General features: G+C 40.0%; 1 protein-coding gene across 2 annotated transcripts in view; it reads left to right on the plus strand.

Annotated features, from left to right (window-relative positions):
* VEPH1 (ventricular zone expressed PH domain-containing 1) overlaps positions 1-27,228 on the plus strand; it is a 432,395-nt gene that overhangs the window by 365,509 nt on the left and 39,658 nt on the right. For both annotated transcript variants that reach the window (XM_006897770.1, XM_006897769.1), the window contains one exon: positions 18,262-18,379. In XM_006897770.1, coding sequence (XP_006897832.1) covers positions 18,262-18,379 — 118 coding nt within the window. The remainder of the gene's footprint in view (positions 1-18,261; positions 18,380-27,228) is intronic.

Genomic DNA, 27,228 nt, shown 5'->3' on the forward strand with positions numbered 1-27,228 from the left:
GGGGGGGGAGGGGGAAGACAAATGGAAACTGTTACACTGTGGGAATTACAATCAGTGTCATGAAATGAAATGCATAGGGATTGCCAAACTGAAAAAATGTGCTCTGTAAAAATATGCTCTGTAAACTTTCACCCAAATCATAATAAAAAGTTAAAAAGTAAAGTACAATCTGCTTTGCTTTGGTTTGCTTTCCAATGTGAAAAGACAAATAAATGCTGGCCTTCATTGTTGGAAATTCTGGTAGTTACATTTTTAATTTCACTGTAGAAAGGGCAGTTTTCTTGATGTTTTAAGTATCACAAGTCCTTTGTTCTTGCTTACATGCTTGTCTTGTTGTTGTTGTTGTTGCTGTTTGGTGCTGTCGAGTCGTAGACGACTCATAGCGATCCTATGAACGAATGGCCTAAGCACTGTTCGTACATAGAGTTTCCGGGGGCAAGCCATTTCAGAAGTGGATGTCACTCCTGCTTCCAGGCTTGTTTTAGTCAGGAAGCTCCAGCCAACACTGTCCACCATGGGTACCTTCAGCTTGGTAGCATAACTTCCTTTCCACTAGGTCAACGTAGCTCTCTCTTTGTTGTCCTCGGTGTTATTATTGTTTGGTGCCATCGAGTTGTAGACAACTCATAGCGACCTTATGAACAAACAGCCTGAGCACTGTTCGTACATAGAGTTTCTGGAGGCAAGCCATGTCGGAAGTGGATGCCGCTCCTGCTTCCAGGCTTGATTTAGTCGGGAAGCTCCAGCCAACACTGTCCACCATGGGTGCCCATTACCACGATTGGCACATCACTGTCACAGTCTTCAGCATCACAGCAACCATGAGTTACCTCTGTACAGCAACGCACAGACCAGTGCTATACCACCTAGAAGAATGTTTGACGGGAAAACAATTTGAACCTTTGGGCTTAGGTCTCCTCATGCCTGAAAACCCTAGGCCGACAACCCCGGCTTGCCTCACTTCTGGGGACACAGCAAACATGCACACCAAACACATGCCAGATAAGCACTCGACTCCAAAAGCTTGCCACGATTCCTGCACTCACACCACCATGCTCCCGGCATGGAGCAGTTCCAGAGACCCTGGGAGGAGCCAGGAACATGGCCGGCCTCCTCTCCCAGCTGCCTTTGGGCTTAGGCCACCTCCTGTCTGAAAGCCCTAGGCCAACAACCCCGGCTTGCCTCGCTTCCGAGGCCACACATGCTTGTCTCACGGGTCCTAAATTTAAGGGTAAAATGGCTTTTTAAGGATATGTTTTTATTAATTAATTTATTTTAATTTTTAAATTTTTTGTGTGTGTGGAGTGGAGTGGACTTGGCGGGGAGGAATTGCATAACAATGAGTTTTTCTTTCTTTTCAAGAAGAGTGATTTGGGGGGAGGAGGTGGATAGGGAGAAAAGTGCAACGATGAATGAATGGAAACCCAAAGTGTCTGTAAACTTTCATTAAAATTAATTTTTTAATAAAACCAAAAAATAATTTGTGTGTGTGTGTACCATCAAATTGAACCCAGCTGGTCCAGGAGGAGATTGTCCCTCCTTCTCCAGCAGAGCATCTGGTGGATTCGAACCACGTACCTCTGGGATTGCCGTGCAGCTTCTTGCCAGTAGGCCACCAGAGCTACTTTAAGGATATGTTTTTAATGAATATCTAAAGTTTTCTATAACTTCGCTCAATTTGCCAGCTTTATTTCCTATGTAATTCATAATATCTATGCTAGGACTTTGCTTTATTTAAATGCTTGCTGTGTTTACTGTCAACCTTCTGTAGTCAAATTGTGGGTTTTATTGGTGGCGCTCAAGTTGACAATGGGAACCGTGTGAACAGCAGATCTGAGCCTTGCCCTAGCTGCATCATTGTCACAATTTCTGCCATGTCAGGCCCAGCGTGCAAGTCACTGAGTCAGTCCATTTCTTTGAGGATCTTCCTCTTTTTCCCTGACCTCTCCCTTTCCCAGTATGATGGCTCTAAGGACTGGTGCCTCCGAAAATCTGCAGTAAGTTAAGTGAGATGAAGTTTCCCCTTCTTGCCTCTAGGGAGTACTCTGGTTACACTTCCTTCAAGACAGATTCATGTGTTATTTTGGAAGTTCAGAGTATATAAAGGGAGCTCTGGTGGCCTAGTGGCAAGAAGCCGCACTGCAAACCCTAAGGAATGTGATTCAAAGCCACCAGCTGCTCCATGGGAGAAGGATGAGCAGTCTCCTCCGATGCGATTAACTGCCTCTGAAAACCTACTGGAGGGTCAGCTATGGGTCAGTTCCCACTCCATGGTACACAATTGCAACAATGTAGTATATATGGTCAGAGTAGTTTTTCATTATCTTGTTGTTATGTGCTGTTGAGTCACTTGTGACTCATAGCAACCCGATGTAAATCAGCCCTTTAACCCTGCTCTATCCCTTGCTAATCTCATTGTCTCCAGCACGCCTACTCCCATTTCCCCAGTCACTGAATCAATCCATCCCAGCAAGGGTCTTCCTCTCCTGCACTGTCCTTCCATCCTCCCAAGCATGACGTTCTTCTTCAAGGACTGGTCCCTCCTTGCAACATGTCCAAAACATGTCAGAATCCTTGCCTCCAAGGAGCAGTGTGGCTTCACTTTCTCGAGGACGAGAATGTTTGTTCTCCTAGTGGTCCATGGTATATTCAGTACTCTTCTCCAGCACCACAGCTCAAAGGCATCAACTCTCCTTCTATCATCCCTACTCACTGTCCAGCTCCCTGATGTATAGCAAGTCATTACAAAGACCATGGTCTGTTTCAGGTGCACCTTAGTTTCCAGACTGACATCATTGTTCCTCAGTACCTTGGAGGGGTCTCTGACAACAGTCTTTCCTAATGCAATTCATCTTGTAATTTCCTGGCTACTGGTACCAAGAGTGTTGATTGTAGAGCCAAGCAAACTGAAGCTGTCAACAATCTAAATCTCTTCATCATCCATCATGATGCTGCCAATCGGCCCAGTGGTGAGAATCTTTGTCTTCTTGATGTTGAGCTTCAAACCATATTGAAGTCTGCAGTCCTTGACCCTCCACAGCAAGTCATTATTCTTACAAGGGTATAAATGTTTGGGTTCTTTAATGAAATCATATGTTCTAGCATATTTTCTAGTTTAAAAATAAAATCGTATTTCTCTGAAATGAAGCAAGCATGAGTGCTTTTTTCCAGTTACTTAAAATCAGACTATACTTGTGGGTCACTCACTTACCCAGAAGGAATTTAACCTCTTCCCACTGGGCCCCAAGAAGAGGAAGAAGAAAGCCAAGTATATTTAGTGGTTTGTAGTGGTAATGAGAAGTTTGCCACTCCAACACTACATATTCATGTGTATCTAGTACAAGTAGGAGGAGAGAGAGAGAGTGAAATACATTCCCAGCAATACAGCATCCAAGTTGAATACTGAAGTACAGTGGGTTTTTCACATCAGCACCATCAGTGCCTCTGCTTAAAGTCTGTCTGCCACCTGTTATGCTCTCTTTGCATGCATATTTCAGCCTCAACCAAGTTTCAAAATATGCTAAGTTCAGTTTTCAAGCTTTATCCTCTTTCTTCCATGCCACTCAATTTGGGGAAGTAATTTATCTCTTATTTTCAAAAACAGAGTTTATGTTCTTGGGACTAAACTCTATTTCATCATGTGTACTGAAACCCTTATGGAAAACTATAAGCATATGCATAATTGATTGCTGTTGAGCTAATTCTAACCCACTGAGACTCTAAATAAGAGTAAAATTGTCCAGTAGGATGAATATAAATTCTAGATAAGGTCTAAGTATGGAGTCCAGGAGATAACACGTTGTCTGTTGGCCTGCTTGCTGAAAAGTTAGGAGTTAGAATTACCACAAAGAGTTACATCCTTGGAAACCTGAGATAAGGTTGCCACAAGTCGGAATTAACTCTACAATGGTAGAGTTTTTTCTTGTTTGTTTTATATGAAATCTATCTGTCTGTTTAATCTGTATGCTGAGAAAATTATTTGAGAAGCTGGACTCTATGAAAAAGAATCTGACATCAGGATTGGAGGAAGACTTATAAATAACCTTCATTATGTGGGTGACACAACGTTGCTTGCTGAAAGTGAGGAGGACTTGAAGCACTTGCTACAGAAGGTCAAATCTTGCAGCCTTCAGTATGGATTACATCTCAATGTCAAGAAAACAAGAATCCTTGCCACTGGATTAATAGGCAGCATCATGATAGATGCAGAAAAGATTGAAACTGTTAATAAATTCATCTTACTTGGACCTGCAATCAAAATATGGTTGGTGTATTGTGTCCACAATTAATACACTTTTATAAGAAACACAAATGCCAACTATACACATAGATGTATAGCCCACCTGATGGTCTACACAGGAATCAGATTGATTATATGTGTGGAAAAAAATCACTGGGGAAGTTCAAGATCAGCTGTGAAAACTAGGTCAGGTGCTGATTGTGGATCAGACCATCAACTACTCATATGCATGATCAGGATATGTATTGCACTATACAATTCCACCCTCAGGGATCTCTCGCCCCAAATTATTGAGGAGAAATGATGTCAGTTTGAGGACTAAGGTGTACCTGATTCAGGCCATATTGTTTTCAGTTACTTGCTATGCATCTGAGAGCTAGACAATGAATAATGTTGACAGAAGAAATATTGATGTCTCTGAACTGTGTTGTGGAAAGAGTGATTAAGATCTCATAGACTTCCAAAAGAATAAACAGCATATCTTTGTGAACATGCAGCCAGAGTGCTCCTCAGAGGCAAAGATGATTAAACTTTATCTCAAATACTTTGGGCATTTGCTAGGAGAGGTTATTCCTTAGAGAGGGACATCGTGCTTGGAAAAGTGGAGGGACAGTGAAGGAGAGGAAACTGTCAAACAGGTAGATTGACACAGTGGCTCCAGCAATGAGCTCGAATGAGTCAGAGATTGTGAGCATGGCACAGGGTAGGACACAAGTTCAGCCACTCATAGGGTCACTATGAGTCATACACAACAGCATATAACAACAACAACAATAATGTGTAAATCAGTAAAATTCATTTAACATCTGTTATAGACAAAGTCTTCATCTAGTGTAATTCTTTGGCACTAGACTGTATATAAACTCCCTGACAAAATCCAGGGACCTCTAGTGGCCTGGATTCTACCAGGGTGGGAACCCAACATAGGCCGGGAGGACCAACACTGGATCTGTTTCCTTCATACTCTCAACAGCAGTTTTGGGTAAAATATTGTCAAATATTTTTTTAAAATGAAAAATTTCTGTCAAATATTGTTCTAAAGCTGACACCCCCAATTGACAACAGACTAGGGAGAAGAATTAGCCAACCACTTCTGAAATGACAGGCCTTTAAAAACCCTGTGTAGTTCAGAGCATACTTAGATTAGATTAGCAGATACGACATCGGAGGCTGAGCCTTCATATTGGGAATGACAAGGAGTAGGAAGAGCTGCAAACAGAACCTATTGATTAAAATGTGGAATGTGTAAAGTATGAATGTAGGAAAATTTGGATATTGTAAGAAAGAATTTAAATGCATAAATATTGACATACTAGGAATTGGTGAAATGCAATGGATTGGCATGGGTCATTTTTAACTAGACAATTATATGCTCTACTGTGCTAGAAATGAAAAGGTGAGAAAAAATGGAGTCACATTCATAGTTAAAAAGACAATTTCTAGATCCATAATTAAATAGAATGTTGTTAGTGACAAGATAATATTCATGTGCATACAAGGAAGACCTGTTAATACCATTATCATTCAAAGTTATGCACCAACAAGAGCCAAAGAAGAGGAAATGAATGGCACATAGCTAGGTGAGGTTAGTCCCTGGAAAGGGACATCATGCTTGGAAAGATGAAGGGTCAATGAAGGAGAGGAAGACCCCAATGAGATGGACTGACGTGGTGACTTCAAAAATGGATTAATTTGTCAAAGATAATGAAGACAGCACAGGATAGGGCAAAGTTCAGGTTGACTGTTCATAGGGTCACTAGGAGTCATACTTGGCACCTAACAATAAGAATCTCTTGCTGCGCGAAGACCATGTGGTAAGCTCAACAGATCACTTTACACTTTCATAGAATCCATTATTTCCAAAATTTCATATTGATCCATACTGTCATTTGTCAGCAAAGGAGTGCTGTCAATATCCTCTCATCTTTTCTTGCTGTTTGGTTGATTTTATTTTTTTTTTCCCTGAAAGACATTGCAGGAGATTTCTTATACGATTTTCCAAACTCCTAATTCTGCTTGCTCTGGTGACATAGTCCACAGGGAGATATGCTGCTAACCCCAGGGCCACTCCTTTCCCATAGTTCAAATCCACCAACAACTGGGCAATCTCCTGAGATTCCTCCATTATTTCCTTTCCAAGGAGGATGGTCCATCCTGTCCTTTGGGATGTAACTTTCTAACAACTCTACTATTTTACCTTCCTTTCTGGCCCCTCGTCTTTCTTCTCAGCCTTGTGATTTAACAAAAAGCTACACTCTGTTCTCTTGTCCTACACTTTAATGTTCTGTGCACCAAAGCATGCTCTCTCAAGGAACTCTACACACTAGGTTCTTGGGTATCATCCCCCCCTCTAGACTCTCCCACCTGGCCCACTTCTTTTGCTTGCATAAGAAGAGAAAACCAGGCTATTGGCCACACACTAACCCAGGATAATACCAGAGGACAGATTTTCCACCATCATCAAGGTAGACGCAAACATCTAATTAATGAGTGAGAAAATGTCAGTTTGGGATTTGTGGTGGATGGGAGTAGGAAAGGCTTAGAGTGTGAAGGAAGGCATTCTGTTTCCTCTGATCCCTGCTCTGTTTGTGTGGTAGGGAACTAGATCATGCTTTTCTTTGCAAACATAGGAATTGTTTGTTTGGTTTTTTTTTTTTGTGTGTGTGTGTTCTATTAAGATAAGCAAGCAGAGAAGTAATTCCAAGATGGTGGCCTCCACCTTGTGTCCATGATGGCAGCTTCTATACACTACATGTGGCTGATCCAAGATAGCAAACACCATCCAGGACAAGGAGTCATAGAACATGTTCATTGTGAAGGTTTTCTAAATGTGTACCTATTTCTGTCCTTTTGATTTTCATGACTTTTTGTTTTATCCCTAGCAATTATTCCACTTTAAACATTTGTGTATATAAATCACATTTCAATTCTCTTCCCCCCCACACACATTTTTACTAATTTTAATGAAACTTTACAGAGACTTTGTATTTCCATTCATTCATTGTTGCATTTTTCTCCCTGCCAACTCCCTCCCCTAGTACACTCTTCTCTTTGAAAAGTAAAAAAAAAAAAAAAATTCTTTCATTGCTTTACAATCCCTCCCCTAAGGTCCACTCTACTATACAGCCTTCGTTCTGGACTCCTGTCATGACAGTAATACCTAATCACATATCCCTTTTAAACAGTTTTCTCCCTCATCTGTTTCAATGCAGTATACATTATTCAACCCATCTTTCTCAGGCTCTTCCCAACCCCAGTGCCAGTCCTGTTTTACAACAGTGCCACTATGCAGTATTTGTCCTTTTGTAACTGAGATGATTTCACTCAGCATAATGTCCTCCAGGGTCACCCATTTTGAATGATATTGTATGAGGTCCTTGTTTTTCAATGCAGCATAGTTTTCCATTGTGTGAATATCCTACAGCTTCTCTATCCATTCATTTGTTGTTGGGCACTTAGGTTGTTTCCAATTCCTTGCTATTGTGAGCAAAGCTGCGATAAACATGGGTGTGCATATATCTCTTGGATGTCAGTTATGGTCTCTTTGGGTTATATTCGCAGTAGTGGAATTGCTGGGTCAAATGGTATTTCTATTTGCAACTTTTTGAGAAAGCACCATACAGCCTTCCATAGTGGTTGCACCATTTTACAATGCCAAGAACAGTGAATAAGGGTTCCAGTTTCTCCATAACCTCACCAACATTTGTTGATTGTTGTTCTGTTAAATTTTGCTATTCTGACTGGGATGAGATGATATCTCATAATTGTTTTGATTTGCATCTCTCTTAGAGCTGGGGATTTTGAACATTTTATTATGTGCTTGTTGGCCATCTGAATGTCTTCTTTGGTGAAGTATCTGTTCATGTTCTGTGCCCATTTAGCAATCAGATTGTTTACCTTTATCTTGTTGTGGTGGTCAAGTATTTTATACATTCTAGATATAAATCCCTTATTTGACATGTCATTACCAAATATTTTTTTTCCAATCCATGGCTTCCCTTTTTACCCTGTTGGAGAAGTTTTTGGATGTGCATAGGGATTTGATTCTTAGAAGGTCCCATTCATCTATTTTATCCTCTCCTGGTTAAAGATTTTTCCTGATGCTTGGAAAACTGTTTATGTTGTGGATTAGGACTTCTAGAGTTCTTCTAAGCTTTTCTTTAATGAAGTTTGTAGTCTTTGGTTTTACTCCTAGGTCCATAATCCACTTTGAATTAGTTTTCGTATATGGAGTGAAGTGTGGATCTTGCATGAGTTTTATGCAGATAGTTTTCCAATTTTGTCAGCACCATTTGTTAAGAAGGCTGTCATTTCCCCAATTACCTGATTTCATCTCCTTATCAAAAATCAGTTCACCATAGGTAGATGGGCTGATTTCTGGGTTTTCAACTCTATTCCACTGATCTTTGTGTCTGTCATTGTATCAGTACCATGCTGTCTTGACCACCATGACAATGTAGTAAGATTGGAAATCAGGGAAGGAGTGCCTCCTACCTTGTTTCTCTTTTTAAGGAGTGCTTTGCTTATTCAGGGCCTCTTTCCATTCCAAATTAAATTGGAGTTTAACTTTTCTATCTCGTTGAAGAATGGAATTGGTATTTGTATTGAAATTACACTGAACATGTAAATTGCCTTTGGTAGTATTGTCATTTTCACAATATTGAGTCTTCCTATCCATGAGCAAGTTATTTTCTTCCACTTCTTCAGGTCTCTTTTTGTTTCTTGAAATAATGTTTTATAATTTTCTTTTAATAGATCCCTTGTGCTTCTGGTTAGATTTACTCCCAAGTATTTAATCTTGTGATTAGCTATTGTGAAGGGTATTATTTTTCTTAGCTCCAGTTTTGATTTCTCTTTGTCACTGTAGAGAAATCCAATTGATTTTTGTAGGTTGATCTTGTATCCTACCACTTTGCTGAGTTGGTCAACTATGTCCAGTAGTTTTCTTCCTTAGTCTTTAGGTTTTTCTAAGTATACTATCATATAATCTACATAGAGAGATAATTTCATCCCCTCTTTGAAAATTTGGATACCTCTTCTTTCCTTCACTTATCTTTTTGTTACTGCTAAGACTTCTAATGTAATATTGAATAGGAGAGGTGATAGTGGACATCCTTGCCTACTTCCTGTTCTCAAAGGGAATCTCTCTCCATTGAGAACAATGTTGGCTCTCGGTTTTGCATATTTACTTTTTACAATGTTGAGAAAATTCCCCTGTATTCCTGTTTTGTTAAGTGTTTTAATTAGGAAATGGTGTTGGATTTTTTCTGCATCAATTGATGGGATCATGCGGTTCTTGTTTTTTTGCTTTGTTAATGTGATTAATTACATGCCTTTTATGAATTCCACTTGGTCATGGTGAATTTTTTTTTCTATGTATTGTTGGATTCTATTGGCCAGAATTTTATCCAGGATTTTTGCATCATTGTTCGTGAAAGATATTGGCCTATAGTTTTCTATTTTGGTGGTGTCTTTACCTTGCTTTGGTATCAAGGATATGTTTGCTTCTTAGAATGAGTCTGGGAGAATTCCATCTTTTTCTTGTTCTGAAATAGTTTATGTAGAATTGGTAACAGTTCTTCTCTGAATATTTGCAAAAATTCACTTGTAAAACACTCTGGTCCAGGACGTTTGTTGGCTGGAAGTTGTTTTATTACCTTTTCAATTTCTTCTTTTGTAATGAGTTTGTTAAGGTGACCAATTTTGGTTGGTGTCAGTTTAGGTAGGTTGTGAATTTCTAAGTATTTGTCCATTTCCTCTAGGTTTTCATATTTGTTTGAGTATAGTTTTTCATAGTATTCCAATGTTAGCCTTTTTAGTTTAGTTGGTTCTGTTAATCTTTTATTCAGATTATTTGTGTCTTTTCCATTGTTAGTTTTGCTAGTGGTTTGTCAATTTTATTGCCCTTTTTAAAGGACCAATTCCTGGTTTTCTTGATGGTTTCGATTGTTTTTATCTTTTCTATTTCATTTCTTTCTGCTCTAATTTTTAATAATTTCAGGTTTTTTAGAGTGTCAGGTTTTCTTGCTGTTCTTTTTCAACTTTTTGTAGATGTTGGGTTAGAGAGTCAATGGTCATTTTTTCCTGCCTGTCGATATGTTTGCTTATTGCTATAAATTTACCTCTGATTAATGCTGTTTCCCAGAGGTTTTGGTAAGTGGTGTTTACGTTGTCATTTGTTTCAAGAAACTTTTTAATTTCATTTTTTATTTCTTCTAATACCCACTCATGTTCACAAAGGTGTTGTTCCATTTCCAAATGTATGGGTTTTTTCTCCTTTATCCTCTTGTTATTAATTTCTAATTTTGTAGCAATGTGGTCTGAGAAAACACTTTGTATTATTTCAAAGTTTTTTAGTTTATTGATGCCTTGTGACCTAAAATGTGATTTATTCTGGACAATGTTCCATGAACAGAAGGTACACTCTGGGGTGTTTTTTTTTTGGGGGGGGGGGTTCATTGTCCTATAAATATCTATGAAGTTGAGTTGGTTTATTTTACGGTTTCATTCTTGAGCATCTTTGTTGAGATTTTTTTCTGGTAGTTCTATCCTTTTTAGAGAAGGGTGTATTGAAGTCTCCAACTATTGTAGTTGTGTTGTCTATTTCCTTTTTCAGGTTTCTTAATGTTTGCTTTATATTTTGCAGGTCTTTCATTTGGTGCAGAGATATTTGTTATTGTTATGTCCTCTAGAAGTATTAACCCTTTAAACATTATGTAGTGACCTTTCTTGTCCTGTGTGATAGTTTTTGCATTGAAATTTATTTTTTCAGAGATTCACATCACTACTCTTGCTTTTTTCTGGTTGCCATTTGCTTGGTATATTTTTTTCCCACCCTTTTAATTTTAGTCTTTCTTTATCTTCATTTTTCAGGTGTGTCTCTTGTAGACAGCATATTGACAGATTTTGGGTTTTTATCCAATCTGCGAACTACTCTTTTTCTCTTCAGTGATGCATTCAAACCATTCACATTTAGTGTGATTATTGAGAGGCAGGGCTTTATTGCTATCATTTTGTTGCGTTCTTTTTGATGTTGTTGCTAGTTATTTTGGTCCATCCTGCTTTCTCTGGCACCTCTGTAAGAAGGACATTTCTTAGTGTTTCCTGCAATGCTGGTCTTGTTTTTACAAACTCTCTTAGGTTCTGTTTTTCTGGGAATATCTTGATCTCTCCTACATATTTGACGGACAGTTTTACTGAGTACAGTATTCTTAGTTGACGGTTGTGTTCTTTGAGTGTTTCATTCCACTACCTTCTTGCTCGCATGGTTTCTGCTGTGAAATCAGCGCTTAATCTGCTCTCCTTTATAGGCTCCTCTTTTTTTCTCCCTTGCTAATTTCAGAATTCTCCCCTTATCTTTGGTTCTGGCAAATTTGACTATGATATGCTTTGCTATTTTTTTGGGGGGTCTGTTCTATATGATGTTTCCTCAGCTTCTTGAATATATATTCTCTCATTCTTCATTATAGCTGAGAAGTTTTCCTCAAGTAATTCTTCCACAAATTTTTCAGTGCCTTTACTTTCTTCTTCCTGTCCTGGGATTCTGGTTATGTGCTTGTTATTTCTCTTGATGATGTCTCTTATTCTTAGGTTTTCTTCTTTTTCGTTCTTTTTGGACTCTGCTTTTTGCTCTAGCAGATCAGTGGTGACAATTCTGTCTTCTATTTCATTGGTTCTGTATTCCATTTCTTCTACCTGTTCATGTGTCCCTCCATCATGTTGACAGCATCTGAAACATTGGACCTCATATTTTGGATCATGGTTTCTTGTTTTTCCCAGTGCCACTAATGCCTCATTTATTTTATCTGCATTGTTCTGGATTCTCCTGGTTTTTGCTTACAGTGTCCTGTAATTCTTCAAGTTTGTCTTTCACCCATTAAAAATATTCAGTCATTATTCTTTTAAATTCTGTGCTAGAAAGTTCCATCAGACTTTCTGGTTTCAGGAAATCCAGTGATACTGTGTCACCTTTTGGGGGTGGCATCTTGCTTTGTGCTTGTGTAAGGTATAGGGTAGCTGCTCCTTTTGTGGCATTGCTGTGGTAGAGTTTTTCATACCTGAGATGAAGATAGGTTCTTGACCTGAAGACACAGCTCTAGAAATTGGTGGAGCAGCTTCCCTGCCTATGTTTCTCTCTGAACTTCTGACTCAAGGGAAGGTTCAGTTCAGGGCCTGTGAGAGCAGCCTCTTGTAGCTAAGTCAGATCAAGGTGCTCTGGACTAAAGGCAAGTTGATTGACTGGACAGGTAGGCACGGGTGTGGAGCCAAATGGCAAGTGGGGCAGGCATGGAGGGGCTGGACAGGCACAGGGGCATGGTGGGCACAGGGGCAGGGACCTCACTCAGATTTCAGCTGTCCAAGTGTGCACATACGCAGGGTCACTACTCAAATTCCAGCTCTCTATCTCCCACCTAGCAGCTCTTGCTCAGCAGCCCTTGCCCAGCAACCATCACCTGGGGCCCTCATGCGGTGGGGTCCTGGGTCCAGTGGGGTTTAAGAAAACTCAGTCATATTCCCACTGACCTGCTTGCTCCTGGTGGATCAGCAGAGCCCAAGAAAACTCAGTCAAATTCCCACCCACCTTCTCACACCTGGCTTAAAAAAACCTCAAATTACCACCAACCTGCTCCTATTTCAATTTTCTGTGTGTAGGTTTCAAGTTTTGCTGTAGTTTCCCCACCTGATGAGTTTTGTTTCCTTGTTGAGTATCAATTAACCACAGATAGATAGATTGATTTCTGAGTTTTCAATTCCAGTCCATTGGCCTGTGTATCTGCCGTTTCACCAAAACCATGGTGGTTTAGTGGCTATAGCTGTGTAGTACGTTTTAAGACCAAGCAATGTGGTACCTTATACTTTATTTTTATCTAATTTAAAAAGAGACTTGGTAGAATTGTTATTTTCACAGCATTGAATTCCTGTACAAGAATAGATAATATTTTTCATTTACTTTGGTTTCCTTTGATGAACTAATGGTAAGAATCTGTGCTGCAATCCCAAAGGTACACAGTTCAAATCTACCAGCTGCTCCACAGAAAGATGGGCAATATCCTCCTGTGTGATTTCACTAACTCTGAAAACCCACTGGAAGTCAACTATGGACTGGTTCTGATTCAACAGCAAACAACAATAACATTAATAAAGACATCATTTTTATTTAAAATTGTCTAGCAAGACATCACCATTCCTTCCTCTTCATAACATAATTCCTCTAATAGTTTCCAGTAGTATAACAAATTATCATCGATTTAGCAACTTAAAGCAACACCCATTTACCACAGCATCATCCAGAGAGCACAATTTCAGCAGGTCAAGAGTCCAGGGCAGCTTTGCTTGGTACTCAACTTAGGATCTCATAAGGTTGTCAATCAAAGTATTCATTGAGCTGTGTTCTTGAATGGTGTTCAAATGGGGCGGATCTGCTTCTAAGCTTTCTCAGATTTGGGCAGATAGCATGTCTTAGGTGTAAGGCTCGGCCTTTGGTCTCTTCCTTACTATCAGTTGCTGGCTGTCATCAGGTCCTAGAAGCTGCCCTTGGTTTCTTGTCGCATTACCTCTATAGAGAGTTCACAGAAATCTATGCATCTGTTAGCAAGATAAGTCTTCCGTGTAGTCTGTGTAGTGTGTTTAATAATATAATCATAGACTGACATCGTCACCTTTGCTGTATCTTTGGTTAAAAGCAAGTCACAGATTCCACCCATACTCAGGGGAAAGGATTATACAAGGGATGAATACCAAGGGGTGGGAATTACTAGAAGTTTCCCCTTGAGTCTGTCTGCCATTATCTATTGAAATAAACATATTAAGGGAGTAACTACTTAGAAAAGTACTTAGAAAAGAATGTTTTTTTTAAATTCCTGTTAAAATAGCCTGGGGAATCTGGGGGACTCTGGAATGTAAAGAAAAGAAACAAGAGAGAGAAATTATGATCAATTATGACAATTCTAAAATTTAAGTTATCAAAAATCGTTTCTATTTCCTTGTTTTGTGATTTGTTTTGCTTTGGTTTTACATCAATATTTGGAACTCCTTACATATTTCATTTGTTTCCATCCAAAGTTGACTTTTGTTAACAACTTCAAGAGTTGGCAGAAGTTCTGTCTGTCTTCATCATTCCACTCCCTCCACACAACACCTAAATCCTCTGAAGAGGTAAGCCTGCTATGGCTTTGGAACTTGAACACTGGGATTTTAACTCACCATCTGTCTTACACTTTCTAAGTAATTTTTTTTTTTGCCAAGACAAATGTGAATTATGAGAAACACCCTGAGATGGTTCTAATCTCAAAAGAAGGGGAGGTGGAAATTCAGGAATCCCCAAGTATTATTTTAGGTACTTTGTTTGCTAGCAGTGTTTGTGGTGACTGAAAAATTGATCCTTAATTGTGTGGGAACTAGAAAAGTGATCTGCATGCCAACAGCCAAGAATAGACTTCAGAGAATTGTCAGTTTTGAAACTGATATTTATGAACATCTGGTTTTCCCCACATAAATTTTAATATGGATTTCATCCTTTGAAACCTATGAAACTCCCAGGTGCTTCTTCAGTCTTTATCGTGGAGAACATAATTTTTATAAAAAAGACAGTCTCTTTTTTTCCTCCACTGAACACATCCTAAATCACTTCTCCTAGGGCAACATTCCTATATGTGCAGTTCTATTGGAATGCCCATATCACAGCATTAAGTGTTACCAATTTAAGATGCTGAATTCAGCATAGTAAGTTTCCAAATGTTCTAGTCTCAAAACATGAGCTGTAAGAATCTTCATAAAGTAAGCAGAAAAAGTATTTCACAAATATTCATCTACTGTTTGATCAGGCATTTTTAAGGCATCTTGGTGGCATAAGTGTATGACATGGTGCTCTGCTATCCATAAGGATGGAAGTTCAATTTCGTCTGTGGAGTGAAAGTGGACAGGATCTCCCTGTAAAGACTTATAGTTCCAGAAACACAGTGGATGGTCATTAAAGGTAGGAATTGACTTGAAGACATTGATATTTCAAATACCAGTAGGGTTACCCATTGAGGACAGGTTTCAGAGGCATTTCCACATTAAGATAGACTAAGAAGTAAGGCTGGCCTTACACTTTTGAAATAACAGACCTTTGAAAACCTTTTAAATAATAGAAGAAAGAACATTGTTGGATACAGTGCCTGAAGATGAGTCTTTTAGGTTAGAAAGCATGCAAAATTCAACTGAGAAAGAACTGCCTCCTCTAAGAGTCTGCCTTACTGACACAGATGGATAAAGCTTTCATCCAATGAAGGACCATCATCTTCTGATGTGGCAACACTCAAGAAGACACAGCTGCAAATATCCTTTATAATTAGAACATGGAATGTGAAAAGTATGAATCAAAGAAAATTGGAAGTTGTTAAAAGTAAAATGAAATGTATAAAAATTTACTGTTAGTAAATCTTAGTGAGTTGAGATAGACTAGTATTGACCATTTAGAATCAGATTCATAAAATCTACTGTTCCAGGAATGACAAATTATAGAGAAATGGTATCACATTTATCCTCAAAAAACACATTTCAAATCTGTCCTAAAGTTTTATTCTGTGAATCACTATATCAAAAACAATTGATCAACATGGAACCATTTCAGGAAGTAACATTTGCTGAAGAACCAATGGTAATAAAGCAAGAAGCCCAAGCTGAAGCCATTGGCAAAAAATAAGGCCCCAAGAATTGGTGTAATATCTAATTGAAGAATTTCAACATGAAGATTTAGCTCTGGAAGTGTTCACTAGCTTATGACAACAAATTGGAATCACAGCTACTTGGTCAACCAACTTAAAGAGATTAACAAAAAAGGTAATACAACAAAGTGCAAAAATTCTTGAGCAATATTATTAATACCACATACAAGTAAAATCTTGCTGAAGATTATTCAGCATTAATAGGGAACTTCCAGAAACTCAAGCTGGATTCAGAAGCTGCCATGGCACAAGGGATATCATTGCTGATGTCAGGTGGACCTGGGTTGAAAGCAGAGCATACCAGTAAGATGTTTACTTGTGTTTTATTGACGATGCAAAGGCATTTGATGTTGTGGATCACAATAAATCATGGATAACATTGAGAAGAATAGGAATCTCAGAATACTTAATTATGCTCATGTGAAACCTATGCATAGACACAGAAGCAATTGTTTGAATGAACAAGGAAATATACCATGGTTTAAAATCAAGGTATTTGTCAGGATTGCATTATTTTGCCATCGGTATGCTAATCAAGTAATTCGAGAAGCTGGAATATATGAAGAAGAATTTGGCATTAGGTTTGATATAAACTTTATCAACAATGTACATTGTACAGATGATAAGAAGACTTAATGAAGAACATCAATGACTAAAGACTTCAATTTATGTTACATCTCAACAGCAAGCCCTTGGAAAAAGACATCATACTGGGAAAGGTTAATAAAAGCAAGGTAAAACCTCAACAAAATGGATTGGCATAGTGACTGTCCCCATGGGACAATGTGTGAGAGGTTGTGATGATGGAGCAGGGTAAAGTAAGGTAAGGCAAGATCTGTTTGTAGAGTTGCTATGAGGCAAAGCCAATTTGATGGCACCTAACCAACAACATATATAAGCAATGGAAACAATGCCCATATTCCTCAGTCCTTAGAAATGTTAAAGAAGTGCTCCTCTGAGTACAGATCAAAGTGGGTGAGGGAGAGGATAAGAAAACAGTCATAGCTCAAGGAGAGACCAATACATATGTCAATTATGTGTGTGAAAAGTTAGCAAGGACACTCAACCCTCTTAGGAAAGCAACCTTTTAAGCGTGTAGTTCTGGCCACCCTGTAATACAGGGTACAAGTCGTTTACATAACAGAAAAGCCTCGGGAGGACAGTAAAGCTTTTCAATTTGGTTAGCCTAATAGTTTCCTATCCGTTTACAGTGTAATGGAGCCTCTCTCCCCTGCCTCTTAAAAGAGAACATTGGCAGGGTGCCATGGGCATATAAAACGTGCCCTTTTTCTTGATGTGTCAGCGCTACTCAACTATTTGGAAGGAAAATAAGTTAATTAATTTACTGATAAGTAATTTAAGACATTATTTTCCATTAAAACAAATGCAGTCATATTTTTAATGGAATGCTAAATCTGCATGCATTTTTGAAACAAAGCATAAGACTAAATGCCTCTACAGACAGAGGCTGAGGTTAAGCCTTCTTCTATATTTTCCATCTCTGTCTCATCTCCATTGAGTCTAAACTGACTCATGATGGATCCTCTAGCCAAGCTTCAGGGAGCTCTGGTGGCTTAGTGGTAAGAAACTTCATTCCCATCCCAAAAGCATGAGGTTCAAATCCACTAGTGGCTCCACAGAAGAAAGATGGCAATCTCCTCCCATGCGATCAATTAAACTGCCTCTGAAAACCTGCTGGAGGGTCAGCTACGAGTCAGTTACAACTCAACAGTACACAACAAGAAGCAGGTTTCCACGAGGTTATAAATTGCATTGGAGCAGATCTTACCCTTGTGGATCTTACACTGGTGGATTCACATCACCCGAGAGGTGCCGCCGTTAGCTTTGCAACCCACTATAGATGATAGTGCAAATCCTGAATATGAACCCATGCTCATCTTTTCCTTCACCCCCTGAAAAGCCAATCTACCAAAAATAGTGATTTTTTAAATGTCATTTCTTTTTAATTTTATGTAAAGCGGAAATGAAAGACACGCTTCCTGACAGCATTTTCTTCATCTGTGTTACCATCTGAATGCAGGAAAAGTCGGGGCCACTTCAGACTCTGACACCCAGCCCCAGAGCACCTGCTCAAGTCCTGTGCATTCAAGAGTCCCCCTTAGTCTATGGAACAGCTTGAGATGTTCATTGTTTTCAAAGGTTTTTAAGAGGTGTTTTCTCAGTGCACCTCCTGTTCTTAGCACAGAGACAGGGCACTGGCCATCCCGATGCCACTCCCTTTTTCTCCTGTCTCAGAATGTGTGGAGCAGGCAGATCAGCTCACATTCTCTGTGCTTTGTGTTCCTGATGCAGGATCTGGACCAGGTACAGCTCCATCTGGAGGAAGTGAGGTTCTTTGATGTGTTTGGCTTCAGTGAAACGGCAGGAGCGTGGCAGTGCTTCATGTGCAACAACCCGGAAAAAGCAACCGGTGAGAGGCCCCGTGGGCTGCTGAGCAGTGTGTGTCCTTTCCCCTGACGTTCCCTTGACGTAAACGTGCTAACGTAGACACATATCCTGAGGTGCACCTGAGCTCCCCTCCTCCAGGCTGAGAACAGTATCTCAGCTAAGTCAGATTTATATGCTCTGTGGCTCTGGTGGTCTAGTGGTAAGAAGCTGTGCTGCAATCCCAGAGGCATACAGTTCAGAGCCACCAGCTAATTAAAAGCAGAACATGGGCCGTCTCCTCCTCTACGATTTACTGCCTTTGAAAACCCACTGGAGGGTCAGCTATGACTCAGTTCTGACTTGACAGCACACAACAATAACATCAAGGGATGAAAAGGAAGCTCCCATGACTTAGAGGGAGGCGCACTGCCAAGCCAAAGGCAGGTGGATCTTATCAGCTGCTCTTTGAGAGAAAGATGGGAAACCAACCTCCTCCCTTGTAAATTACAGTCTCTGAAAACCCTCCAGAGCCTCAGCTGTGAGTCAGTTCTGACTCAACGGTACATAATAACATAACAACAGAGAATGAAGAGTAGAACCAGAAATGCGCAAAGGAAACAATGTGTTACATAGATGGTGCATCAAGAAAGCAACTCTTGTTATTTTGCCGTGGAAGTGTTTCTCATCTCAACCCAAAGGGCCCTGGGAGTTTGAAAAAGTAAGGATTCTCTTGAAGAATATGCCAGAGTCTCAAGGAAATTGGGTGAGACCATGTTCAAATTTTCCACATTGTCTCAATTGCCCCTTATGCTATTGCTTGATAATTGGACCGTGTTAAGAGCAAATCACTGAAAGGTTAAGGAGTTATTTCAGGACTAAATCTCAAGGCTCGCTCGCCCCACCCCACTTCCTTTCTGTTGTCCAAAGAATTGAGTCCCTGACTAAAAGTGTTCATTTTGAGCAAAAATGAATCAAATCCTGTGTCAACCATGTCACATACTCATTTAATCTTTACAATAATCTTATAAGTAAGTACAAACACTGTCTTTTACTGATGGACAAACAGACACTAGAGAGGTTTGGTACCTTCCCAATGCCACACAGGAAATAGGGAGCAGCCTCAGTCTCCACTCAGTCTGATTCCCAAGCCCACACTCAACTGCTCCACCATTCTGCCTCTTGATTGGAGGAGCGGGAAGCAACCCTTGTCATCAAGTTGTCAGTTTCAGCTCATCACAGCCTCTGTGGGCAGAGGAGGGCTGGTGCACAGGGTTGGCCTGGCTGTAGTCTTTAGAGAACTTGTTTCTCTCACAGTTACGGGCATGCTTAACAGCCCCACTTTAGGTTAATAGTCAACCCATTTGCACCACCCAGAGACCAGGTCTAACCTGACCAATGGAAATAATAGGCTGGTAATTAGCCTAAATCCACAAAGTTGTGCTTTCGTTGGAAATAAAATAAGGCCCCAAGAATTTGCCCCCTGAAAGGTCACGGCTTCTCAGTGTTAACATGGCTCAGCAACTGCAGGTAAAAGCCAGAGAGTGGAGCTGAAAGACTTGAACACAAAGCTGCTTTGTAGATGAACCACCTCGAGGAAATCATTCATTTACCACCTGTACCGATCTCTTTAATTTGGGGATTGTGTGCATCTTAAAGACCATCCATTGTGACAAGCTTATCCTCTTGTCGAGACTGAATTGAAAAAGTGTGTGTGTTTGGCCAGATGGAGATGTGAGGGGCTCGTGGAGACGTACCAATTAAAATGTATTACCCCATGGAAAAGGGAACTGTATGGATGGCAAAAGCGGGCAGCTCAGGATGCCAGCTTTTGTGAGGCAGATTGTTGGCTGATTACAGTGCCTGAATGGAGTGATGCCAGAGTGAACACCCCAGTTTATAAAGAGTTCATTTACTCAAATAAGGAATTGGGGAATTGAATGTCTTTATTATAAAACTTTCTAATTACATCTTTTTTCACCTATGGAAATGACAGAGCATTAAAGAAACTTTATTTGAGCACATGACAAAAATAATGCTTTTCTTAGATGTTTCTTAGCGGTCCTTTGGACTTCTACTGTAGGTGAGCAGAATCCTTAGCTCAATAAGCATTTTCCAGTGTCTGGCCGCAGCGAGCGGGGGGGGGGGGCCTTCTGAGAAGAGGCTGAAGTTCAAAACACAAAGTGTTCCTTTAATACATGTTTTCTCAAACACACAGTCGTGCACTTGAAAGGAATATTTTACATATTCACTCGTTCTTACTTGTGTTTCTCATAGTTAAATATAGGCTGAGAACATAAAGCAATAAAAATCCAAACAAGACCAAATATTTTATAGTAGAACATATTGAATCAAAATGTTTGGCCCCAGAAGCTTCAGCGTGTTTGGATTTCTTTACTCATTTCCTTTTGCTACATGAAAGGGGATTGTGAGTTGAGTGGAGTACTGTTTTAAACTGTTCTTTTCACCAAGAAAACCTGATTCTATGAAAAATTCTTATAAGGTGTTGAGCTCATCTTCTTTTCGTATACACAGGAGTTATATAGCAATCTAAGTGAAAGATCTAACATCATACTTCTGCCAAATACGTCATGCATAGAGATGATATTTGCATTCATTGTCCACTTAAAGTGTACGTTTAAACATGATTAAGACATAAGCAAGTATTGTGTTATTGGTGATGCATAACTCACGATAGTATTTACTATAGCCTGTGCCTTGGAACAGATAGATGAATAAGGTTCAGTGTCTCTGCTGTGAAGAAAAGCACAATCCCATTGGGACCAGGAGGCATATAGGGAAAAATCCAACATACCGTCTTGTAAGTTTTTAGCATGTAATAAAACACTTTTGAGAAAGTCAATGAATAATATTTAGAAATTATGAAGTCAAATATATCTTGCATATTAAATATTATACTGCCAAAGTTTTAATTATGTGCTAACTACATGAAATCCATCCCTACCCCCTTAGCCCGTACGTTTGGAACCTGTAGTAAGCATTTCTGTTTACAGACACCATGTCACCGTGAATATGAATTTTGTAAGCAAACAAAAATAAAATAAATTTTTTTAATTTAAAAATCACCATTTCTATACGAAACCTACAGCAACACTTAAAAATTCACATATCTGGTGGTAAACAAAATGTTTTGTTGTTGCTGTTAGGTGCTGTTGAGTTGAGTCTGACTCAGTCAAACTTTATGAACAGACCTGAGTCCTGCCCTATCCTCTACCATTTCTGATACGGTTGAGCCAGTGGCTGGCTAATGTTCATTATCCAGCTCTGTGCTAAGCTTTCCATGCATTTTCTTCTGTAACTCACACCCCCCTCCATGATATAGACCCCATTATTGGTTTTATTTTGTTGTTGTTGTTGTTGTTGTGTGCCGTCAAGTCGCCTGTGGCTCACAGTGACCCCATGTACAACAGCCCTAAACCCTGCTCCCTTCTTGCAACATATCCCAAGCATGTTAGATGAAGTTTCAGAATCCTTGCCTCCAAGTATCAGCCTGTTTAACCCTCTCTAGGATGAACCTGTTCATTGTTTTAGCAGTTCATGCTATATTCAATACTCTTCTCCTGTACCACAACTCAAAAGCATCAATTCTCCTATCATTCCTGGTCATTGGCCAGCTCTCTGATGTATAGTAAGTGATTGCAAAGACCATGGCCTATATCAGGCAGACCTTAGTCTCCAGACTAACATCACTGCTCTTTAGTACTTTGGAGAGGTCTTTAACAGCAGGCTTTCCCATTGCAATATGTCTTTTAATATCCTGGATGCTGGTGCCAAGAGTGTTGATTATAGAGCCAAGCAAACTAAAGCTGTTAACAATCTCAGTATCTTCACCATCTATCATGATGCTGCCAGTTGGCTCAGTGGTGAGAATCTTTATTTTCGTGATACTAAACCTCAATCCATATTGAAGGCTGCAGTCCTTGACCGTCAGCAGCAAGCACTTCAGAACCTCCTCAGCTTCAACAAGCAGGGTTGAGTCATTCACATAACGCAGATTGTTGATGAATCTTCCTCCAATCCTGATACCACATTTCTCCTCATAAAGCTCAGCCTCCCAGAGAATCTGCTCTGCATAAAGATTGAAAAGGTATGGAGATAGGACACATCCCTGGTGTACACCCTTCTCAATTTTGAACCATGCAGTGTTTCCTTGTTCTGTTCTGATGACTGTCTCCTGGTCTAAGTATAGGTTTCACATTAGCACAATCAAATGTCCTGGGATTTCCATTTTTCTCAGAGTTGGCCACAGTTTGTTGTGATCCACACAGTCAGATGCCTTTGCATAATCAACGAAACACAGATAGACATTCCTCTGGTACTCCTTGCTTTCAGCCAAGATCCATCTAACATTAGCTACAATATCCCACGACCCTTTCTAAAGCCAGCCTGCACTTCAGGCAGTTCTCTGTTGATGTGCTCTTCCAGTTGTTTTTTTATAATCTTCAGCAGAATCTTGCTTGCATTGTGATGTTAATGATATTGTTTGATAATTTCCACACTCTGTGGGATCATTTTTCTTTGGAATGGGAACAAATATAGATCTCTTCCAGTCAGGTGACCAAGTGGTTGTTCTCCAGATTTCTTGGCACAACTTGGTGAGCACATCTTGAGCAGCATCTGTTAGTTGAAATATGTTGATTGGTATACCATCTGTTCCAGGGGTCTTATTTTTTTACCAATTCTTTCAAAGCAGTTTGAACTTCTTCCTTCCTCACCATAGGCTCCTGATCATACGTTATTTCATGATACTCTTCTATGTCTGCCAATTTCTTTTGGTACAATGACTGCATGCTTTTTCCATCTTCTTTTACTACTTCTGGATCATTAAATATTCTACCCAAAGCATTCTTAAGTGTTGCAACTTGAGGTTTGAATTTGTTCTTCAGTTCCTTGAGCTTAAGAAGTACTGAGCGAGTTTGGCCCTTTTGATTTTCTGACTCCAGCTCCTTGAGAAAACTGAACCCCCAGAGCAGTTAAGTCTTTTCCCACAGCCACCAAATACCACGCGGTGAAATTAGATTTTTTTTTTTACCCCTCTTAATTTCAGATAGGCTGATTCTCAAACCTGACATTTCAGTTGCTAGGGCAAGGAAACACTGCATGGTTCAAAATCGGGAAGGGTGTCTTCCAGGGATATATTCTGTCTCCATAACTTTTCAATCTGTATGCAGAACAGATCATACAGGATGCTGGGCTGTACGAGGAGGAATGTGGCATCAGGATTGGTAAAAGATTCAACAACCTGTGTTTTGCAGATGGTACAACCCTGCTTGCTGAAACTGAGGAGGACCTGATGTGCTTGCTGAAGAAGGTCAAGGGCGGCAGCCTTCAATATGGTTTGAAGCTCAATATCAAGAAAACAAAGATTCTCACCGCTGGGTCAATTGGCAGCATCATGATGAACGGTGAAGAGATTGAAATTGTTAACAGTTTTAGTTTCATTGGCTCCACAGTCAACACTCTTGGTACCGGCATCCAGAAAACTAAGAAGTGAATTGCATTGGGAAAGTCAGCTGTCAGGGACCTTTCCAGAGTACTGAAGAGCAACGCCATCAGGCTGGAGACTAAGGTGCCCCTGATCTGGGCCATAGTCTTGGCAATTGCCTGCTATGCATTGGAGAGCTGGACAGTGACTAGGGATGTTAGAAAGAGAACTGATGTCTTTGAGCTGTGGTGTTGGAGTAGAGTGTTGAGTATACCATGGATTGCTAGGAAAACAAACAGGTTTGTCCTGGAGATGGTGAAATCAGGCTACTCCTTGGAATCAAGGATTCTGAAGTTTCGTCTGACATACTTTGATCATGTTGCAAGGAGGGACCAGTCCTTGGAGAGTGACATCATGTTTGGGAGAATGGAGGGACAGTGCAAAAGAGGAAGACCCTCTATGAGATGGATTGATTCAGTGTTTAGCGTAATGGGAATGGGTGTGTCAGAGAGAGTGAGGTTGGCACAGGATAAGAGCAGGGTTTAGGGCTCTTGTACATAGGATCGCTATGAGTCACAGGCAACTTGACTGCCCACAACAACAACAACAACAGGGCAAGTCTAAGTTAAGGATATTAACTATTGGAAATTCCATAGACAAATGCTCTATTATGTTGCAATCTACTGAAAAGAACAACAGTTGAGCCTGGTTTTGTAGAAAGGATCTACATGTCCAATAACTCCTTATAAAGACAAGTAGGGACTTTGATATGATAAGATGTGGGAAATGATTACAGAGAAAGCTATTTCCAAGCCCTCCAATTGCTGATTCAGTCCCTAGTATCATTTAAATGCAGAGTAGAAGTTTAGAAAATCACTGAAATAACTTGAAATCCTCAGAGACTCGCTCTGTGGTATTTAGTGAGATCTCATGACTGAGCAAGAATGAGAGGATAGATTGAGCAAGGAGATTTAACAGAACAGAATTTACTTCTGGAAAGCCAAGCACATCCCCTTTGTCAGTGGCCGTGGTGCCCTGGAATTTCACAGTGTGTGCTGACAGGAAAGCTTAGTCAGCCGGCCCCTCCTGGGTACATCTGGCTTTCTACCGAGTCAACTGAGTCACATTCTTTTAAAGGAGGAGCATGAACTAAGTCACGACTTTCACTCTTACTTCTCGAGACACCCGGGATTCCTTTCTTCTTACACAGTCGAGAGACGTCTCAGTGTTGGCGCTTGTGCTGCTCATTCTAAATCCAAGTAACCCCAGTGTGGCTACTCTCTCCATCAGTGCGTGTTTATAATTGGAATGTGATTGTCAGTCAGCGGTCTCCCTGAGTTCTAAAAGAAAAGCCAAGAATATTTTTTTTCAAACCTCTACTGTAATTTTACTTTAGGACTTAATATTAATTATTTTTGTTCTAAAAACACGCTGCCCACTGTATCAGATGGACAAATAGAGATGGTTACAAAATAATGTCAAGATAAGGAAAGCTTCTCAGGATTTCCTCAGATAGTAACAACTGTGTAAGTTTTTGTGGCATCTCTTGCTACATGCCCTAAATACAGTTTGGATGACTTTGCATTCCAGATGCCAATTCAAAAAGGAACCAAATGACCTCTGAGTTCAAGTTCAGCCTGATGTTACTAATAGGAAATCATTCCATTCAATTTCTGTGTCAACTTTCACACAGGCCCAAAGACACTGAAACTAGACTTTCTGGATCTGTGTTATCGTGCCTTCTCAGCTACCATATATTCTATAACACTGAATATGCTACATTTTTGTTAGATTAACAAAACAATCAATGCTTATTGTAAGACAGTGTGACTTTGTGACAAGTATAGCAAACAAACCCACTGCTATCAAGGCGATTTCCGATGATGGCAGCTCTGTGTGCCAGAGAGTGGCACTGAGCTCCAGAAAGTTTTCTTGCTGTGGGTTTTCTTTGCCTAAGTGGAGCACCAAGCCTCTCTCTTATGATGACACTGGGTAGATTTGAACTGTCAGCCTCTGAATTAGTGGCCTGGTACCATATCAACAGTGCCGCTCCAGGACCAAGAGTGACGATTAAAGATGAATTGAATAGATGAAATTGAGCAGTGGCTCATTTTACAAGGTATCTTTGAATTATTGGGGGAAAATGAAATAGCATACTTGTCGCCGTAGACACTTTATTCTTGCGGTAATCGTTCTCCTTTCTCTCTCTTACCTCTTGTTCTTTGTGGTGGTGCAAGAGCATCTTTCTTCTCATTCACAGAGCAAATTCCTCTCCTCTCTGTCTTTTTTCTGCTCTAGACACATTTCTGTATTGTACACAGCATACTGTATGATGATCTCCTCCTGAGGAAGAGGAGAAGCTATGAATTATTTGCTTTTGTGTACCATAGCCAGTGCCTGATAGAGATCAGTTGTTTAATTAGTAAATAAATGGGTGACAGAAAATATATGTGAATCATGGCACTGATACGATCACTGTGAATGAAAATAATGTTCGTTTTAAAATTCTCACTTTCAAATCTAACTGAACAAACAAAAAGGAACCATCCACCCGAATGTGACTCATGGCGACCACGTAAGTTGTAGTGGAGGCACAGCATCAGGCCTTTCCTTCATGGCGCCGCTTGGCAGCTTAAACCACCCTGTAGTTTAGTGGGTGAGCACAGATGGAGGGGGGAAGATCCTCTATAAGACAGATTGACACAGTAACTCTGACAAGGGGCTCAAGTTTGATAGATTTGAGGATAGTGAAGATAGGGCCAAGTTCCAACGAAGTATTCAAAAGTCACTCTCAGTTATACTCGACTCAACAGAAGATAGCAATAACAACAAACAACTGAAATGTACCTTGAAATAACGTTGTTCACGAAATAAACTTTTATAAGAAGAAGAAATGTTGTCACGTATGAAATTTCAACACCTAGCAGAAATCAACTTTTAATGTCATACTGACATACTTGAGCACGCACATGCACACAGAGCCCATGGTAAGTTTGCTGATAGTTTATGAGTCTGGATGTAAAAGAAGCTACCACCACAGTAACCTCAGAGGCTAAGGCTCATTCTCAACCACGATCGCATTCCTCATCATTTTTCTGACTGGGCTCAACAAACTTTCTTGATATGGAGAAGGGGAAAAGAGTCTGATGGGCCTTGTGTTCTCAGAAACGTTTCAGTCACTCTGTGGTTATCCACAAACAAACCACCACGAATGAGAACAAGCTAGGCCATACCAGTGTGTGGGAGAGGAGAAGCAGCCTTTAGAATGCCAGGCTGGCACGTAAATCAATCTCTTACCACCATATAGTGTGAGGACTGAAAGAAGGTATTGACTTGGGGAATTTTTATGTAGCTTTAAAAATAAAGCACTTAGTATATTTTAAAAGAGCTCTAGTCATCATTTTTCACAGTAGTCATAATTTGTTTCCCACCTATTTTAAATATATTTG

The sequence above is a fragment of the Elephantulus edwardii genome, unplaced genomic scaffold, assembly GCF_000299155.1.
Source record: "Elephantulus edwardii isolate Elephantulus edwardi_28Jun2011 unplaced genomic scaffold, EleEdw1.0 scaffold00215, whole genome shotgun sequence".
NCBI classification, from domain to species: Eukaryota; Metazoa; Chordata; class Mammalia; order Macroscelidea; family Macroscelididae; genus Elephantulus; species Elephantulus edwardii.